General features: G+C 50.1%; 2 protein-coding genes across 2 annotated transcripts in view; one reads left to right on the top strand and one right to left on the bottom strand.

The window, feature by feature from the left end:
* LOC119975554 overlaps window positions 1–20,681 on the bottom strand; it is a 76,061-nt gene that overhangs the window by 29,919 nt on the left and 25,461 nt on the right. The window lies entirely within an intron of this gene.
* Window positions 1–20,681, top strand: part of LOC119975889 (butyrophilin subfamily 1 member A1-like) — a 29,017-nt gene that overhangs the window by 7,272 nt on the left and 1,064 nt on the right. Inside the window, exons 3-7 of the mRNA XM_038815807.1 lie at window positions 7,073–7,189; window positions 11,238–11,576; window positions 15,792–16,076; window positions 18,754–18,792; window positions 18,895–18,921. Of these exons, the coding sequence (XP_038671735.1) occupies window positions 11,333–11,576; window positions 15,792–16,076; window positions 18,754–18,792; window positions 18,895–18,921 (595 nt within the window). The 5' untranslated portion in view covers window positions 7,073–7,189; window positions 11,238–11,332. The remainder of the gene's footprint in view (window positions 1–7,072; window positions 7,190–11,237; window positions 11,577–15,791; window positions 16,077–18,753; window positions 18,793–18,894; window positions 18,922–20,681) is intronic.

Genomic DNA, 20,681 nt, shown 5'->3' on the forward strand with positions numbered 1-20,681 from the left:
TCAGAGAGGGTAGACGGCACTTCGGTTTGATGTCTCAACAGAAAGACAGCACCCCACCCCCTCCCCCAACAGTGCAGCACTGGGCAGGTTAAGGGAAAATCAGGTCGCTCCTCTGACTCTTGGTGCAGAGCCTGTTGGGATATTTTATAGACCTTTTGATTCTGTAACTTAAACTTCCAACAGTGCAGAAGGTGGCCATTCAGCCCATCAGGCCTGCACCGACCCACTGTAAGAGCACCCTATCGAGGTCCACTCCCCCGCCCTGTCTCTGTAACCTCGCCTAACCTCCGCATCTTTGGCTAATATGGGGCAATTTAGCATGGCCAATCCACCCAATCTGCACATCTTTGGACTGTGGAGGAAACCGGAGCACCTGGAGGAAACCCACGCAGACACGGGGAGAACGTGTAAAATTTGCACAGTCACCCGAGGCCAGAATTGAACCCGGGTCCCTGGAGCTGTGAGGCAGTAGTGCTAACCACTGTGCCAACTTACCGAACCATTAATTTGCACAGCGTAACTGAGTAATGCACAGTGGTGACAGGGAGTGAGCGACATATCCTGAAATTAACAACCCCCCTCTACACGCCCCCCCCCCCCGCCCCCCCGCCCCAAACCACATCTCATGTGATGGTAGAATTTCTGACCCTCCCCTCTTGTTTCCCCACGAGGGGGGGTGGGGAATAAATAAAATAGGGTGGGTGGACATAGGTGTGGGGGGGCAGGAGTATCAGATTGAATATTAAAATTAATAATTAAGTGTCTATCAGGCTTTTTACGATCCCAGTTGGCTCTGATAATAAATTGCCTACACTATAAAATATGTGCCGTCGGTAGTCAGCCAGGAGGGGAAGTCCGGTTTCTATCCTCCAAAATGTTTAACTGTTGGGAAGGAATTGGGTGGGGGGGGGGGGGGGGGGGGGGCTTTTCTTTTGGGGGCCTGTCCTTAGGTTGATTTCCCCCTTCCCTTGCTTTCCTACCCACTCCCTCCCTAACCTACTGAAACCCTCCTGGTCCAAGATCCTGGACTTACCTGCTCCAAGGCCATGGGGGAGGGCGGGGGGGGGGGGGGGGGGGAGGAGTGGAATGTTCCACCTGTTCCCCCACCCCCGCCAATATAATTCTGCCTCTCGCCTCAGTTCACCCGGCCCATTTGGACAGTGAGTGATGGCTCGGCGAGGGACAAGGGAGCCCTCACTTGCCTTCTGCACACCTCACCTCTAATGTACAGGAGGGTCAAGGCCTTATATGATTCTAAACCTCTTCTCACCATAGATTCGGGGGATTGGTTGGGGGGGGGGGGAGGCATGAAGAGAGGCCAGGTGGCAGCCGTGACTCAGTGGCTGGCAGCCTTGCCCCTGGCTCGCCCACTTGTGGCTTCAAGTCCCACCCCCACACGCTTGAGCATCCTGTCTCGGCAGGCCTGCCCAGTGCAGTACTGAGGGAATGCGGCACTGTTGATGATGCCACCCTGTATATGGGGCGTTAAACCCCTTTAGGTGGACCTCAGAAAAAAATTCCCACAGCCGTTATTTGAAGAGGAGGGGAGTCCTCCCTGGTACCCTGGGCGCAATTGATCCCTCAACTAACAGCTGCAGCAGCACAATGACACAGTGGTTCGCACTGAAGCCTCACGGCGCTGAGGTTCCAGGTTCGATCCCAGCTCTGGGTTACTGTCCATATGGAGTTTGCACATTATCCCCGTGTTTGCTTGGGTTTCACCCCCACAACCCAAAGATGTGCAGGGGAGGTGGATTGACCACGCTAAATTGCCCTTTAATTGGAAAAGATTAATTGGGTACTCTAAATTTATATAAATAAAAACAACAGCTGCACCAGATGCGGCACCTTGTCTCTTTGCTGTGAATGGGAGCCCACTGTGCACCAATTGGCGGCTCTCTCCTGCGTTACCACGGTGATTAGGCCGCATGAATACTCCCACAAAGGGCTGGAAGGGGAAGTTGGGAAAGGCGCTTTGGAAGTGCCAGCCTGTCGTTGGCTGCAGCACCGACAATCTCTCTCCCTCCACAAGATGTCCGCCAGAGGGCAGCATTGTGGACAGCACAATAGCTTCACAGCTCCAGGGTCCCAGGTTCGATTCCGGCTTGGGTCACTGTCTGTGCGGAGTCTGCACGTCCTCCCCGTGTGTGTGTGGGTTTCCTCCGGGTGCTCCGGTTTCCTCCCACAGTCCAAAGATGTGCAGCTTAGGTGGCTTGGCCATGATAAATTGCCCTTCGTGTCCAAAATTGCCCTTAGTGTTGGGTGGGGTTATGGGTATAGGGTGGGGATGTGAGCTTGGGTAGGGTGCTCTTTCCAAGAGCCGGTGCAGACTCGATGGGGCCGAATGGCCTCCTTCCGCACTGTAAATTCTATGGTAAAGACCACACCTGGAGGATTGTGTACAGTATTGTTCTCTTTATTTAAGGGAACATATCAATGCATTAGAAGCAGTTCATAGAAGGTATAAGGCATACTGGACTAACATCAGCTATTGGCTGGTTGGTCTTATGAGGATTGGTTGGAGATCAGGTTAGGTGGATTGGCCATGATAAATTGCCCTTAGTGTCCAAAATTGACCTTAGTGTTGGGTGGGGTTACTGGGTTATGGGGATAGGGTGGAGGTACCTTGGGTAGGGTGCTCTTTCCAAGAGCTGATGCAGACTCGATGGGCCAAATGGCCTCCTTCTGCACTGTAAATTCTATGATAACTATGAAGATGAGGAAATCTGCCTGTCCTTCCCTGGTCTGGCCAACATGTGACTCCAGACCCCACACAGCGACTAACCCTCTCTGAAATGGCCGAGAGAGCGAGGCACCCCAACTCTGCCAGCAAAGGCCACGTGAAGAAATAAGTGAAGCTGTTGAGGCTGGTGGCGAGGGAGGGAGGGAATCGATTGAAAATTTATAAATTTGAGATTGGTAGATTATTCCACGGCGTTTGGTGCCAAGGTGGGTGGATGGAGTTAAAATGCAGATCAGCCACAGGCTTCTCATTTAATGGGGATAGGCTCGAGGGGCTGAATGGCCTCCTTGCGATCCTGTGTTCCATTCCAAATGTGATCATCAGCTCAGGGAATGAAGTTTTGGTCTCCTTACCTGAGGAAAAATACACTTGCTATAATGGAACTATAACGGAGGTTCACCAAATTAACTCCTGGGATGGAGCGATTGTCTAATGGGGAGATTAAATAGATGGGCCTTTATTCTCTGGGGGTTTTAGAAGAATGAGAGACACTTCATTCAAACAGATAGAATTCTTACAGCGTTCGCTAGGGTGGGTGCAGGAAGGATGTTTCTCCCTGGCTGGGGGTGTGTGGAATGGGAGGAGTCGCGAACCAGGGGACAGAGTCTCAGAATAAGATGTCAGCCATGAAGGACTAAGATGAGGAATTTCTTCACTCAGAGGGGCGAATATTAGGAATTCACTGACTCGGAGAGCTGTGGAGGCCCCGTCGTTAAAATTGTTCAAGACTGAGATGCAGAGATTTCTACACTAGGGGGATACGGTGATAGTGCAGACAGACAATGTTCACAGAATCTTTACAAAGGACACGTCGGCCATTCAGCCCACCGAATCTGCACTGGTCGCTGAAAGTACATTCTACCTCGTCCCACGTAAGGTTCCACATTCTTTCTTTTCAGATAGTAGCCCTGATAATCCTCGGTCAAACCTGCCTCCACCCCCTCTCAGAACATTCGTTCCAGATTTCAACTCACCCTCTGGGTGAGAAAGAAATAATCCTCAGGGCAGCAGGATAGCACACAGTGGTTAACATAGTTTCTTCACAGCTCCAGGGTCCCAGGTTCGATTCCCGGCTCAGGTCACTGTCTGTGCAGAGACTGCACATTCTCCCCGTGTCGGAGTGGGTTTCCTCCGGGTGCTCCGGTTTCCTCCCACAGTCCAAAGATGTGCAGGTTAGGTGGATCGGCCATGCTAAATTGCCCTTCATGTCCAAAAGGTAAGGTAGGGTTACTGGGTTACGGGTGTGGCCTTAAGTGGGGTGCTAATTCCAAGGGCCGGTACAGACTCAATGGGCTGAATGGCCTCCTTCTGCATTGTGAATCCTATGACTATATGTTTCTCACATCACTTTTACTCATTTTGTCAACTATTTTGAATCTGTGCCCTTTAATAATAATCATTTATTGTCACAAGTAGGCTTCAATGAAGTTACTGTGAAAAACCGCTAGTCGCCACTTTCCAGCACCTGTTCGGGGAGGCCGCTACAGGAATTGAACCCACGCTGCTGGCCTTGTTCTGCATTACAAGCCAGCTGTTTAGCCCAGTGTGCTATACCAGCCCCATGTAGCTCTTTAGCTCTCTTCAGCGGGAAGAATATCTCTCTATTCACTATGTTCACACCGCTCGGGAAGTTTCGAAACAGAAGATCTGCCGTGATCTCCGTCGAACGGGTGGAATGGGCTCAAAAGGTTGAACGGCCTACTCCTGCTCATATTTCTTATGCTAGGGGCAGCACGGTGGCACAGTGGTTAGCATTGCTGCCTACGGCGCTGAGGATCTGGGTTCGAATCCCGGCCCTGGGTCACTGTCCGTGAGGAGTTTGCACATTCTCCCCGTGTCTGCGTGGGTTTCGCCCCCGCAACCCAAGGATGTGCAGGTTAGGTGGATTGGCCACGTTAAATTGCCCCTTAATTGGAAAAAATAATTGGGTACTCTAAATTTATTTTAAAAAAAAAAAGAATTTCTTATGCTCAATCGGTGCACGTGCCCCCAACTCCAAAATAAAAATCGTTTTCCAAAATGGCGGATGGCTGGAATCTGAAATATATAAAGAGAAACTCCTGGAGGTCAGGGAGTCTGATAGCATCTGCAGTGAGAGAAACAGAGTTAATGTAGCAGCTCGGTGACCTGTCTTTAAAACTGTGAGAGATGTTTTGTTAAGAGGGGGCGGCAGTGAGGGGCGAGGGGGTTGTGGCGGCTGGAATGGGAACACAAAGGGAAGGCCAGGAGGGAGGAATGGAGTGGAAGACTGGAGACACCAAACGGATGGCACAGTCAGACAGGGTGGCGAAGAAGGCATAGGGAACACTCGTCTTCATTAGCCGGGGCACAGTACTTAGGAGCAGGGAGATCTTGGTACAGCTTTATGAAATGTTGGATCGGCCACAGATGGAATATTGTGCCCAGCTCCGGTCACCACACCATCGGAAGGATGTGATTGCACTGGAGAGGGTGCAGAGGAGACTCACCAGAATGTTACCTGGGATGGAAAGATTCAACTATGAGGAGAGACTGGATAGGTTGGGTCTGTTTCCCCTGGAGGCTGAGGAGGGTGGGGGGAGGGGGGAATCTGATTGAGGTATACAAAATTAGAAGAGGCATAGATAGAGTACATTGTGAGAATCTTTTCCCCATGGTAGAGGTGTCTGAAGACCAGAGGTCAGAGGTGAAGAGGAAGTGGTTTAGACGAGACCTGAAGAAACAGTTTTCACCCAGAGGGCGGTGGGAATATGGAGCGCGCTGCCTCAGGGGGTGGTGTTGGCAGCTCCGGTCGCAACATTTCAGAAGAACTCTTTCTCCCAAAATGATGGCCGACGTTGATTGGAATTTTCAAGATTAAGTTCTATAAGATAGTTTCGCTGTTGGGTTGGGATTATGAGGGATTTGTTGAAAATGGAGTTCAGGTGATGGCTGGCGGTGATCTAGCCAATCGACAGAACAGGTTTGAGGGGCTGATTGACCTGCCCCGTGTTCCCTGTCTGTTCACCTTTCCAGTGGTTGAACTGTAAGGGGGGGAATCTCCAGTTGACATTGTTACAGGTGGGATAGGAACATTTGGAGAGCCGTTAAACGCCTGAATCAGGGGATCCGTTCCACCCTCAACAAGTGAACAGATTAAAGCTCGTCTCTGGTCATTTCGCTCCCTCTCTGGATTCACAGCGGATTCCCTTGTCCTTTGAAGCAGGGCCCAACTACAAAGAGGTGGACAACTTGTGCCATATCTCCTCTGTGCTGGCCACACCATGAAGCATTGGACGAGGAGCGCTTGCCCGTCACCTTTTTAAGGCAACTAGGGTTGTGCCAGCAGTGCCAACATCTCAAGAGCCAACAACCCCCCCCCCCCCCCCCACGTTCCCTCAAATAAAATTTTAAAACTTCAGTAAAACGTCAAATTAGGTCGGCAAATGGAAGAGCATGGAAGCTGATGGGCTGAATGGCCTCCTTCTGTACCCTAATGACTTGATAGCAGGGTGCCGAGGATACTCTTTCAAACAATTCAGTTATGGGATGTGTGCGTCACTGGCTAGGCCCAGCCCTAGCTGCCCTTCAGAAGGTGGTGGTGAGCTGCCTTCTCGAACTGCTGCAGTCAGAGATGTAGGTACATCCACTGTGCTGTTAGGGAGGGAGTTCCAGGATTTTGACCCAGCTACAGTGAAGGAATGGTCAATATATTTCGAAGTCAGGGTGGTGAGTGGCTTGGAGGGGAACCTCCAGGTTGTGGTGTTCCTAGGTATCTGTTGCTCTTGTCCTTCTAGACAGTAGTGGTCATGAATTTGGAAGGTGCTGCCGAAGGAGCATTGGTGAATTCCTGCAGTGCATCTACAGATGGTACACACGGCTGCTGCTGAATTCTGTTCGGAGTGAGATTGATATTTGAACGGGTAGAGGGAGATTATTGTTGCTCAATGAGGTGTCCGTGTTAGGGAGGTGTAAAAATGCACTTTCACAGACTTCATTGGTGAACACAAAATAAGAATAAGAATTGTACCGCGGCCTCCTGGTTGTCAAGAGCTCTCATAATGTCTCCTGCCCAAAAAGACTTCACACTTGGGCTAATTCCCTACTCTGAGACTCAATTGGTCACCCAGACCAGGGATCCTTACTCTGCTGTGCTGCCCTGAAAGGGACAATCACCACAGGAGGCCTCTCGGGGAGGTTGATGGCAGTGTGGGAGAATCACCAGGGAAGCTTCGATCGTGAGGCAGTGGGTAGAGGGGGGGAGTAGGGGAGAGGGGAGAGGGGGTGGGGGTTCTGTACTTGAGAGGAGACGGAGAGGGAAAAATCGAGACCCAGTCGAGTAACACAGCTGCTATTTTGCATCTCTTCCAGGAAGGTTGGACAGCCCCGGGTCAGCCCGCAGAATCAGCCTGCCAGCCGAACTATTGCTACAGGTGGCCATCCTTGCAGGAGCCGTGTTCGCCTCATATTTGAACGGCTCCCAACGAGGTGAGACTGGTGCAAGTAATTTCCTGTGAGACAGGAATCGTGGGTGTGTGTGTGTGTGTGTGGCTAACTAAGCACTGCCATTGACACAGAACCTCAGCAAAACCCCACCCACCCATCAGAAATCCCATAACACCTCCCCCCCCGCCCCCGACACACAACCCGATGGAACATACTCCAGACCCGCCCAACTGACGACAATTCCACCTCTCGAGAACACAGCTCCTGGGTGACTCTGAAAACATCGCCAACCGCACCCTGGTCACAATTTCATTTGTCTGCTGTGCCTTAACAACACTTTGAAATTTCAAAGCCACTCCAATTCTGGCCTCTTGTGCATCACCACTTTACGCCTCCCTGCAACTGGTGATCATAATCTGCCTGGGCCCCAAACTCTGATATTCCCTACCTAAACTTCCCCACCTCTCTGACTCAATGACCCTTTCTACACAGCTTCTGACTCCCCTGTCCTTCCTGGTTTGATTACCCTTATTCATATTGCGTTATATGGCATAATGGAAATATTGTGAACCCAGACTAGATCCCAACAGTAGCTCGGATACTGGACAAAAACCCCTGTATTTTATTTAGTTTGTAAGACTGGGAGGAAAGGATACTTCACCCCAGAGGTGATTTCACGCACAAATAGGGATATTGTATATTAAAACAAACTTTTTTTACTAACACAGCATTAATAACCTTAACCTTATAAATACAAATAGCTTTATACAAATAGTTTAGCAACGTTTATCAATACACAATGACACAATAACCCTTAACTGCTATCTTTATCTCCACTCAAACAACACCCGCCTCAAGCCACAATCCACTTTTAAATACAGTTAGTAGACCCAGGAATACTTGCTGTTAAGAGATGTCTTGGGTAAACACCTTTGGGAAAGCAATATCCTTTAAGAAGCAGCTTCAGATTGTTGCCTGTCACAACCTGCTGTTTAAACTGCCTATCTGCTCACAGGCAAGTCTTGAACTCAATGTCTTGAGATCAGCTGCTTCTGGTCTGTCCCCAGTCAAATATTTAATTGAACTATTCGGAAAGAAGCTGCTAGTCTTTCACTGAACTGTATTGTGAGAAGCCGCTTCTCTTCTGTTCACATCCTATTCTAAAACTAAACTCGTACTCCAGAGACTGCTTCAGCATCTAGCTGCACGCACTAAGCTGAGCACAATGGCTCTAATTATCTACTCCACAGGGAACCCTCTTAATATAAACAAAAGTCCACATTTTTATGATGCTTTAATTGCACCTCTGGCTGCAAGACACCTTTCAAACTAGGATTTTTAAAAACATGACTGCAGCAGTCACACACACCACCCCAGGCGTTTAACACTTACTGCACCAAATACATATTATACAATATATCTGAAATTTATAGGATGTGACCACTGGCTCGACGAGTGGAACCCGAGGAACTTGTGGCGGCGGGGATCCGCGCCCAACCATTGCCCTGCGTCACTGAACCTCTGCCCTGAGGGATCCATTCCTCGTGGCATTACACTGAGACAGGCGGCAATCATTGGATGGATTGTCAACCTCGACATCGAACTATACCTGCTTACCCAGCCATGTGAATAAAAAAGTAAATCTGTTTCCAAATAACTCCATGGGATCTTACAACCGGGCGAAGCCTCTGTGCTCTTTCACGTCCAACCTCCAGTGTGATTGCAATTTTACTCGCCCCCGATATTGGAGAGGCCATTCTGTCAACATCCTGGGCCTGAATCTATGGATTTCTCTCATAAACATCTCTGCCTCTCTTTAACCCTCTCTCTTCCACTTTTTATATTCATCCTGGGGATGTGGGCATCGCTGGCTTGGCCAACATTTATTGCTCACCCTTAATTGCCCCCTGAGTAGGTGGTGGTGAGCAGCCTTCTTGAACCAATGCAGTCCATGTGGTGTAAATACACCCACTGCGTTATTAGGGAGAGAGTTCCAGTATGTTGCCCCAGCGACAGCGAAGGAACGTCCGTGGTGAGGATGGTGAGTGACTTGGATGAGCATCTCCAAGTTGTGGGGTTCCCAGGTATCTGCTGCCCTTGTCCTTCTAGATGGTAGTCATGAGTTTGGAAGGTGCTGTTGAAGGAGCATTGGTGAGTTACTGCAGTGAATCTTGTGGATGGTACACACGGCTGTTACTGTGTGTCAGTGGTGGAGGGTTTGAATGTTTGTGGAAGGGGGAGCAGTCAAGCGGGCTGCTTTGTCCTGGATGGGGTTGAGTTTCTTGAGTGTTGTTGGAGCTGCACTTATCCAGGCAAGTGGGGATATTCCATCACACTCCAGACATGTGCCTTGTAGATTTTGGTCAGGCTTTGGGGAGTCAGGTGGTGAGTTACTCGCCGCAGGATTCTTGACCTTTGACCTGCTCTTGTAGTCACAGTATTTATATGGCTAGTCCAGTTCAGTTTTTGGTCAATGGTAACCTACAGGATGTTGCTGGCAGGGTTTCAGAGATGGTAATGACATTGAATGTCAAGGGGGAATGGTTAGATCCTCTCTTGTTGGGATGGTCATTGTCTGGCACTTGTGTGGCATGAATATTACTTGCCATTTATCAGGCAAGTCTGGATATTGTCCAGGTCTTGCTGCATTTGGGCATGAGTTATGGGACCGCACGGCCTGTTTAACATTTGCCACTATCGCTGTTTGTCACCCAAGTAGTTCTGTGTGTGTAGCTTCACCAGGTTTATACCTCATTTCTTAGGTATGCCTGGTGTTGCATGGCAATGCTGTGGACAGCACGGTGACACAGTGGATATCACTGCTGCCTCAAAGTGCCAGGGACCCGGCTTCAATTCTGGCCTTGGGTCACTGTCTGTGTAAAGCTTGCACGTTCTCTGCGTGGGTTTCCTCTGGGTGCTCCGGTTTGCTCCCACAGTGCACAGCTGAGCATGTCAGGAGGACGAGCCACACTAAATTTCCCCTTAGTGACCAGGTATGTGCAGGTTAGGTGGGAGAGTCAGTCTAAGTGTGGGGGGGGGGAGGGGGGGGGGGGGGGGGGGGGGGGGCTTTTTCAGAGGGTTGGTGCAGACGTGATGGACCGAACGGCCCGCTTCTGCACTGTCGGAATTCAATGATTCTAATCCATGATTCTGTGCTCCTGACGTGGCCTCCTGCATTTTTCATTGAAGCAGGGTTGACACCTCGGCTTGATGGAAATGACGATGTGGAGATGCCGACGTTGATCTGGGGTGGGCGCAGTAAGAAACCTTACAACACCAGGATAAGTCCAACAGGTTTGTTTTGAATCACTAGCTTTCGGAGCACAGCTCCTTCATCAGGTGATGTGCTCCGAAAGCTAGTGATTCGAAACAAACCTGTTGGACTTTAACCTGCTATTGCAAGACTTCTTAGGATGGCAATGGGATATAGGCCGGGCCATGAGGTTGTGGTTTTTCACAATTCAGCTCATGACCCACGGCACAGTATCTCATTATATGGCTCCGTGTCATAATTTTTTGATTTATGACACTTGTTTGAATTGCCTTGGCATGGTTTACTCTGCTAAAGGTACTATAGAAAGGAAAGTGGTTGTTACTGAGATATACAGGATCCTCAGGGACCAAAGGATAAGGCCATAATAGGTAAAACCTTGTTTCGGAACACAATGGGATACTATTCATTTTGATCACTGCGAGTCCCTTAGTTTTGTAATTATAATGTCTCCTTATCACGGTGTGTGAGAGTCCTCAAGGAACAGAGGGAGGCTCTGTTGTTCCTGTGACTCCCGTTGGAAGCTCCCAGGACGGAGGGTCAATATTGTGCATTGTGTGACCTGTAGCAGCCATCTTTTAGTTTCGCAAAAGATTTCACCCTCACCCTGGAGATTGTAGCAACTCCTGAAGGCAACTCAATTCCACCTGCCCAAGGGCAAATTGTGAGGGGTAATACATTGACAAGAATTTGGCTGTTGTGTTTGCGGCAGTGACTTTAATTCAAAAGGACAAATGTTTCATTGAGTGAACACTGGGACCTCCTGAGGCGACGAAAGACACAATGCCAAAGTAAATTTGTTATTTCTTTCCCTTCCAGGCCCATTTACAGTGAAAGGGCCAGACTCCCTCACCGTGGCCCACTTGGGTGAGGATGTGGTCCTCAGCTGTTTAGTGGTCCCCTTCACGCAGGACATGAAGCTGTGGGTCGAATGGAAGGATCTGGACAACAAAGCCACGATCCTGACGTGCGAGAGCGATCGGACAGAGCCGTGCCTCGCCCTCGGGGGCAGAGCCCACCTCTTCGTGGGTCAGCTGGCGGCTGGAAACGTGTCGATCGGACTACGAGGGGTGAAGGAATCTGACGCAGGGACGTATCGGTGCACCGTCAGCTCCGATGGCCATTCCAGCCACGTGGATATGGAGCTCGCCTTTGTCGGTAAGATGGTTGGTGTTAACTGTGGTGTGCCTGACCCTTACCCTTACCCTAACCCCCCCCCCCCCCCCCCCCCCCCCCCCCCCACACACACACACAATCAGTGGCCAAGCATGCCAGCTCTAACTCAGTGGGTAGGCACTATCCCCTGAGATAGGAAGGTTACTGTTTTGTGTCCCACACTGGGCCGGTTAGTCAGTCAGCGCTGGGGAAACGAGAACAGAGAATGTTGGGAAAAGCTTTGGGGGTTAGTAACACCTGTACGGGGTGAAAACAGAGCTAACGTTTCCCATCTGTCTTTAAACTCCACAGGTCCTGCCAGAACGGCTGAGATTCCCTGGCGTTTCCTGTTTTTGTTTCAGATTCCAGCACCCGCAGTGTTTTGCTTATGTTAATGTTCTGGGAGGGGACACAGGTTCGAATCCCACCTCGTCAGCTGGTGGAAGTTAAATTTGAAAATTAATTACTTGAATGCTAGTTCAGCTGACGCGATCCGCTCTGCTATTCTTTTTTTTTAAAAATATTTTTATTTGTTTTTTTAACATTTTACACATAAAACAAAACACCCCCAACAAAAAGTATAACAAAAGAACTTCTCCTTCTACCATCCACCCCAAGATAACTCAAACCACCCATCCCAAACCCCCCTCCCCCGAACCCTACACCCCTTAGCAATTGACGGTAACCAACTCTTTAAAGTGAAGGATAAGTAGGCCCCATCTCTTATGGAACCCCTCAGTCACACCTTCTCAAGATGCAGTAAGTCCATCAGGTTCCCCAGACACACTGAGGCACAGGACCTCCACCCCAACAGGGCCCACCTTCAGCACCTCCCAAACCACTGACAGCGCGACCTCCCCATTTGTATTGAACCTCACATAATCATCATTCACCTTTGCCACCCTAACACCAAAACACGGATCCGCGAGCAACCCCACATCCAACCTCCACACTGGCCTTTGTGCAGGCCCCTTCCCCAAGACCACATCCGCCAAGTGCGGAGCATGATCTGAAATAACGATCGCCGAGTGTTCCGCCGTCCTCGCCCCCGACAACGATGAAAATGGCTTATTGTCACAAGCAGGCTTCAAGTGAAGTTACTGTGAAACGCCCCTAGTCGCCACATTCTGGCGCCTGTTCGGGGAGGCTGGTACGGGAATTGAACCATGCTGCTGGCCTGCCTCGGTCTGTATTCAAAGCCAGCGATTTAGCCCTGTGCTAAACCAGCCCCTCCCCATAATAAATAAATCAATCCTTGAATATACATTACGCACCGGCGAGAAAAAGGAATATACTCTGACCCACTGGATACTTGAACCCCCAAGGATCTGCTCCCCCATCTCCTTCATAAACGCTTCCAATACCTCAAGACCCCCGCTCTCTTACTGGTCCACCCAATCCCCGCACATTCCATGTTACCATTCAGACTCTCTTCCCATCTCTCCCTCCTATCAGCCATGACCACTCCATGGGGCATACCTAACCCGCCCACCCCTCCCCCCGACCGACAACCTTCTAGGCCCACCGTTCTCCCAAAATGGCCCCCCGCCCCACCTCACAAATAGGACCAGGCCCTGCCCCAAGTCACTGTCAACCATCTACCCCTCCCCCCCCCCCCCCCAATCCCAGAAATCCCCCAACCACTTCCTCTCGAAACCGCATACGCCCCGTCCCCCCCACCAGTCACACCTCCCAGGCCCGCAGAAACCTGTCAACACAGTCTGGGCTGACCGCAGCCCCTCCCCCAACCTGGCTCCCGCTCACTAGCCACCTTAAGTTTGCCAGCGAAGTGGCCCCACCAGAGCCCCCTCCCCCCTGCCCCACGTACCGAACACAAAGACCATCAAAGAAACCACTCCCCACACAGCTCTTCGAAACAATCAAACATACTAAACACCACCCCAAGGGGAATAAAACCCGACCCATTATCCCAACATCCCCAACCCAACCCCTTCCCAACCACAACATAAGAAATTAAACTTCAACCTCAGTTCAGTCCCAGTCCTTCAGCTTTTACGATTGCCGGCGCCTTCTCCGCCATCTCAAATAAATGTACTTCGAGTTGTAGGTAGCTCTCCACTTCGCTGGGTAGACCATCCAGAACTGAACATGACTCTTATACAGCACTGCCTTCGCTCTATTAAAGGCCGCCCACCGTTTTGCCAGCTCCACCGTGATGTCCTGGTATATACGAATACCACTGCCTTCCCTCACCTCTCGATTCTGCTTGGCACATCCCAAGACGTTCTCCTTCATCTGATAGCTGTGATCTGATAGCTGTGATCTGATAGCTGTGATCTGATAGCTGTGAAAACAGACTGTCACAGTTCTTGGTGGATCATTCATTTGGCTTCGGCCAGGGTGACCGATGAGCTCTATCTAGCTCAAAGAGGGAGGTGTTCTCTTCTCCTCCCTCAATAACTTGGCAAACATCCCTGAAAAGTCTGCCTCAGGCCCTCCAGCCCCTCAGGCAGCCCCACAGTCCAACAATTCTGCCGCCGTGACCTGTTTTCCAGGTCCTCCACTTTGGCTCTCTCTCAGCGCTTTACTGCCCTCCACCTTCCGCAGCTCCTCTCCCATCGAGGAGAGCTGGTCACTGTGTCACGACGATGCCTCCTCTACCCCCTTCATCCCCTCACCATGCTCCCATACCATTCCCGACGTCTTTCTAAGAGCCTCCTTTATCGGGGCCAGCGTAACCTCCACCAGCTCTTTGAGCGTTCCCATCATCTCCATCCCATGTCGCTCCAAATACTTGGCAAACTGCTGCTCAAACTCCGCCGCCATCAGCTCGGGTAGCATGTCCACCGCAATGGGCACAACCCCACCCGGCCAGCTTGCTCCCAACATCTTTTCTCCCACAGAACTCCGAACCAAACTCGGACCCCCAGGTGGACTAGCGCTCATTCCTCTTCATGCCGTATTCTTTCATCGCGATTTCAACATCCTCTAATTCCCACAACTTTACTGACGGCAGCTTATTAGGGTTCCCCCTAAAACTAGATACAAGGGGTCAAAAAATGGGAACATTTGTGGGAGCCACCCTGCGACCTCCACCTGCATGTCATCGAATCATAGAATTTACAGTGCAGATGGAGGCCATTCGGCCTATCGAGTCTGCACCGGTCCCCGGAAAGAGCACCCCACTTATGCCCACACCTCCACCCTACTTCTGTAACCCCACCCTTTTTGGACACCTAGGGGCCATTTAGCATGGCCATTCCACCTAACCTGCACATCTTTGGACTGTGGGGGGAAACCGGAGGAAACTCACTCACACACAGGGAGAACGTGCAGACTCCGTACAGACAGTGACCCAAGGCAGGAATCGAACCTGGGACCCTGGAGCTTTGAAGTAACGGTGCTAACCACTGTGCTGTCACCGGACGTTTGATTTGCCATCAGTAAGATCACGGTTGATCTGTGATGCGACCATCAATTCACACGAAACCAGGAGTAGAAGTAAACTGTGACTTTAATCAACTAGAACAGTGCCTGCCTGCGACTGGTCTGCTAGTGGGAATCGCCTGCAGGGCGACTGCTCTTTCTACTTCCCCTCAAGGGGTGGAGTGAGGGGCGGAGCCCACAGGCCCCAACATGCTACATCATAGGTAATACCATACAATGGTCCATAGGTGGAGCCCACATGGGAAACAGCGTAATACAGATAATCATGTGGTGAATTGTTACAGCAATACATTCACTACATTCACCCCCTGTTAAAAAAATGAAGTCCGGCAGGGGCGATGGGTTCATAAGTTCAGCCTGTCCGGCGCACGGATTGTGCGCTGTGAACGCCGAAGCTCTGGTGACGCCGCTGGCCCGGGCGTCGAACTCGTCCGTGCTTGCATCGTTAGTGAAGTCGCCGGTGCGGGTACCGACGTGAACTCCGAGAGCATGTCTTCTGGAGCTTCATTCCTGTGGGTCGGTGAAGGAGGAATGGGGGAGGCGGGAGGGGGTGCGGGTGTAGTGGTGGGCATCTGCAAGCTTGGGGTCGCGCCAATGCCAGGTCTGAAATGGGGAAATACTGAGCTGGTCGAAGGTGTCCCGCAGCGTGGGCCACCCAGTCTGTATTTGGTCTCTACAGCATAGAGTAGGCCGTGCTGTGAGCAGTGAAAATGGCACACTGAATCTGAAAGGGTACATTTACTTTGCGATGGGTGAACCTGCACGTACGTCTTCCCTCTCGACTGAGCAGGGCGTTCTGTTCTTTTCTAGCCTTCGGGACAAAGCCAGGTTTGTCGATAACGCAGTCCGACGAGAACGTCGTCGCTTACGCTTGCCAGTCTGAGGGCTGGTACCCCGAACCTGGCATCACCTGGAAAGATGGCTCCGGAAACAGCCTGGTGCCACTGTCCACAGTAACCAAAGTGAGAGACGAGCAGGGACTGTACAATGTGGACATCCAGTATCGGACAACTGATAGCGTTTCATCCACTGTGATCTGTATCATCTACAACAAACTGGGCAATGTCAAGGAGATGTCGACTGCACATGTAATAGGTCAGTGATTGCAACATTCAAAGCTTAACAGTAGTTTTTTAAAAAAATGCTAAGTTATTAAAAATAATAATTACATGTGAAATGGGGGCAGAATGATGTCATTTGGCCCCTCGGATCTCCATCGCCATTCGGTAAGATCACAGCTGATCTATTGGTATTTCAAACTCCACATTCCCATGTACCCCTTGATAACCTTTGATTCCTTTCTACAATCGGAGTCTATCTTCCTCCACCTTAAAATTATTCAGTGACTCCGCCTCCACCTCCTTCTGAGGCAGAGTTCCAAAGTCGCACAATTCTCTGAGAGAACAAAAATCTCTTCTTCTCTGTCCTAAAAGAGTGACCCCCCCCATTTTAAAATAGTGCTCCCCTGATTCCGGACTCACCCACTAAGTGGAACATTCCTTTCCATGCCCACCTTGCGGAGACTGGTCAGTATCATATTCACTTCAATCAAGTCACCCCCTCACTTTTCTAAACTCCAGTGGAACAAGCCCAGTCTGTCCAACCTTTCCTCCTAAGACAACTGCTGATTCCAGGTATCAGTCTAGTAAACCTCCTCTGAACTGCCTCCAATGCATGTAAATCACATGTAAATTGTCTGTTCCTGAAGTGAGGAGATGTGTTGGCTGTGTTTCAGGCCCTGCATCAGCATTGAGCACAAACAGGTCAAATATAATATGACCTTAAATACTGTTACACAAATTGCCCCATCAAACACGTCCAGGACAGGTACAGCTCGGGGTTAGGTACAGAGTAAAGCTCCCTCTATATGTCACTATCAAACATTCCCAGGACTGGTACAGCAGGGGGTTAGATACAGAGTAAAGCTCCTTCTACACCATCCTGCTCGGGGTTATATACAGAGTCAGGCTCCCCCTACATTGGCTCCATCAAACACTCCCAGGACAGGTACAGCTCGGGGTTATGTACAGAGTCAGGCTCCCTCTACACCAGGGGTGGGCAAACTTTTCCGTGCAAGGGCCACATTCAGAAATTCACAACTTTAAAGGGCCGCATAGTATATTAAGTAAAATAATTACTTAACCCGGTTATGATTCTGGGCGCCTCATATAGGACATAGAACAGTACAGCACAGAACAGGCCCTTCGGCCCTCGACGTTGTGCCGAGCAATGATCACCCTACTCAAGTCAACGTATCCACCCTATACCAGTAAGTAACCCAACAGCCCCCCCCCATTAACCTTAAAAAAAAATAATAAAAAATTTAAAAAAAAACAAAAATTTTTTGTTTTGTTTTTTAATGACTTGGTGGGCCGCATAAAGACCTTTGGCGGACGGCAGATTGTTTTAAAACCCCATCTGGATCTCTAATGTCCCCTGAAAAGCCAAGAAATCTGCCGTCCTTACCTGGTGAGGCCTACTTGGTGACTCTGGGCAAACAGCAATAAACAGAAGGACAATGCAGCAGCACATAGGAAAACTGCCACCTGGAAGTTCCCCTCCAAGCCACTCACCATCCTGACCGTTCCGTCACTGTGGCTGGGTCAATATCGTCTAACTCCCTCCCTAACAGCACAGTGGGTGTACATCACATGGACCGCAGCACCACCACCTTCTCAAGGGGCAATTAGGGATGGGCTTAGCCAGTGACGCCCACGTTCCTGCAAATTAATTTTTTTCAAAGTGGCTCACTCTTAATTACCCTCCGAAAAGGCTCCATGAGACACCCAGTTTGTCAAACCACTACAAGGCCTATTCGCTGGGTACCAATGTGGCAAATGTTATTGTGGAGCAAAAAAATTAGCTAGCACGCTCCCGATTTCGACCTTTGCCTGCTCATGGGTTGGCAACGCAAATTGCTACCTGTCCTATTCCGTATCAACAGTGAATGTTGAGTTATCGACCTTTGTGTGAGGCGTGGAAGCCCACGTCCATTAGGTTCCGTGGGTGACTGGGATGTGTTGCTGCGCCCCTGGAGGTGACTGAAAGAATAGCAGCTGCTTCATTCCCCTTGAGTACAAGAGTCAGCAGGTCATGTTACAGTTGATATGACTTTGGTTAGGCCACATTTGGAATACTGCTTGCAGTTCTGGTCGCCACATTACCAGAACGATGTGGATGCTTTAGAGAGGGTGCAGAGGAGGTTCACCAGGACGTTGCCTGGTATGGAGGGTGCTAGCTATGAAGAAAGGTTGAGTAGATTAGGATTGTTTTTGTTGGAAAGACGGAGGTTGAGGGGGGACCTGATTGTGGTCTACAAAATTATGAGAGGTATGGACAGGGTGGATAGCAACAAGCTTTTACCAAGAGTGGGGGTGTCAGTTACAAGGGGTCACGATTTCAAGGTGAGAGGGGGAAAGTTTAAGGGAGATGTGCATGGGAAGTTTTTTTACACAGAGGGTGGTGGGTGCCTGGAACGCTTTGCCAGCGGAGGTGGTAGAGCCGGGCACGATAGCATCATTTAAGATGCATCTAGACAGATATATGAACGGGCGGGGAACAGAGGGAAGTAGATCCTTGGAAAATAGGCGACAGGTTTAGATAAAGGATCTGGATCGGCGCAGGCTGGGAGGGCCGAAGGGCCTGTTCCTGTGCTGTAATTTTCTTTGTTCTTGTTCTTTGTTTGCCAGAGGGGTGCGGGGGCCTCAAGGCATCAACATCACCGGAGGCTTGGCAAAAGGAGCTTATTAATTCTCTCTTTAAACGTTTTCAGATTTTCTTCCGCACGCTCAGTTTCGTGTGAGTGAGGCCGGTAAGATTTGTTTTCGTCCCCTGATTTTTAAAAAAACTCTGTCTTTGTGTTCACCAGCCTCAATATTGACTCTTGGCCACTGTCACATATTTTCTTTTGCAGAATGGAGTAGAATTCGCAGTTTCCAGGGTAAGCGGACAGTGCAGGAACGGAGTGAGGTACTGGGGAGGTTTTGCTGTGACTTCCCAACACACACACACACTGCTCGGGTGAAGAAAACTGGCCAGGCCTCAAAGGAGCAGGGCAAATGGTAGCAAAGTGGTCATATTACTGGACTAGCGAGTCAGAGGCCTAGACTAATGACCTACAGACATGAGTTCATGACTAAATGAAGGAAAAACGCAGCTGCGACGCCTCCGTAAGTTGAAGAGTCTCCTAACGTTCGCTGTCCGAACTCTCATGCGGCTGACCGAAGGGGAGAGTCCAGCTTAACCGGTCCGCACAGCAGAGAAAGCGAGGGTAGCTATCAGAGAACCAATTGGAAATGCGTTTCCAAAGAATGTAATTCTGCAATAATATGTACAAGTCTACCTGGTAGACCTGTGGCTCTGGTGTTGGCCTCCAAGGCCAGATGCCAAATTGTAAATTATGCTTCAATTGTACAAAGCCTTGGGCAGACCCCACCTGGGGAACTAGATTTAGTTCCGCGCACTGCACCTTTAGGAAGGGTATATATTTAAAAAAACTTAGAGTACCCAATTCATTTTTTCCATTTAAGGGGCAATTTAGCATGGCAAATCCACCTAGCCTGCGCATCTTTGGGTTGTGGGAGCGAAACAACAAGGGGAGAATGTGCAAACTCCGCACGAACAGTGACCCGGAGCCGGGATCGAACCTGGGACCTCGGTGCCGTGAGGCGGCAGTTCTAACCACTGTGCCACCGTGCTGTCTTAGGGAGGGTATATTGACGCAGGTTCACCAGAAAGGTGGCAGGGTGAAAAGGGTTCAATGATGAGGACAGGCTGCAGGAACATCTGTTCCCCCGACTTCAGAATGCTGAGATGTGACCTCCATAGAATCCCTACGGTGCGCAAGGAGGCCATTCGCCCCATCAATTCTGCACCAACCCAACTGGAAGAGCACCCTACCTAGGCCGACTCCAGTGCCCTATTCCCAAAACCCCACCTAACCTGCACATCTTTGGACTGTGGGAGGAAATTGGAGAACCCGGAGGAAACCCACGCACACACGGGGAGAAAGTGCAAACTCCACACAGTCCCCCAAGGTTGGAATTGAACCCGGTTCCTAGCGCATTGAGGCAACAGTGTCGAGAGGATTCGAGTGGAAGGATAGTTTGCAACAATTTGCTCGGGTGGACAAGTTAAGAACAAAGGGCGATTGAGTTAAAACATTGATTTGGGATGTTCAGGAGGGAAATCGGGAAGCACATTAGCTCACAAGAGGAGAGCAGAAATCTATAAGTTGTTTCCTCAAAATGCTGTGGATGCTAGATTTGGGGGGGGGGTGGGGGGAGAAACATAGAAACTGGGAAAAAGAGTGGGCCATTCAGCCCTTTGGACCTGCTCTGCTGTTCATTATGATTGTGGCTGATCCTCCATCCCAAAGCCATATTTCCGCTTTCTCCCCATATCCCTTGATGCCGTTAAAATTTAAACAAAATCGATCTCTTTCTTGAACACTTTCAGTGTTTTGGCCTGCACAGCCTCTAGTGATAGAGAATTCCACAGGTTCACCATCCTCTGAGTGAAGAAATGTCTCCTCATCTCAGTCCTGAATGGTCTATCCTGTATCCTGAGACTGTCCCCTGGTTCTAGATTTCCCCAATCAGGAAAAACATCCTCCCTGCATCTAGTCTGTCCAGACCAGTTAGAATTTTAGACGTTTCAATCAGATCGCCTCTCCTCCTTCTGAACTCCGGTGAATAGAGG

Source organism: Scyliorhinus canicula, chromosome 13 (genome assembly GCF_902713615.1).
Source record: "Scyliorhinus canicula chromosome 13, sScyCan1.1, whole genome shotgun sequence".
Taxonomy (NCBI): Eukaryota; Metazoa; Chordata; class Chondrichthyes; order Carcharhiniformes; family Scyliorhinidae; genus Scyliorhinus; species Scyliorhinus canicula.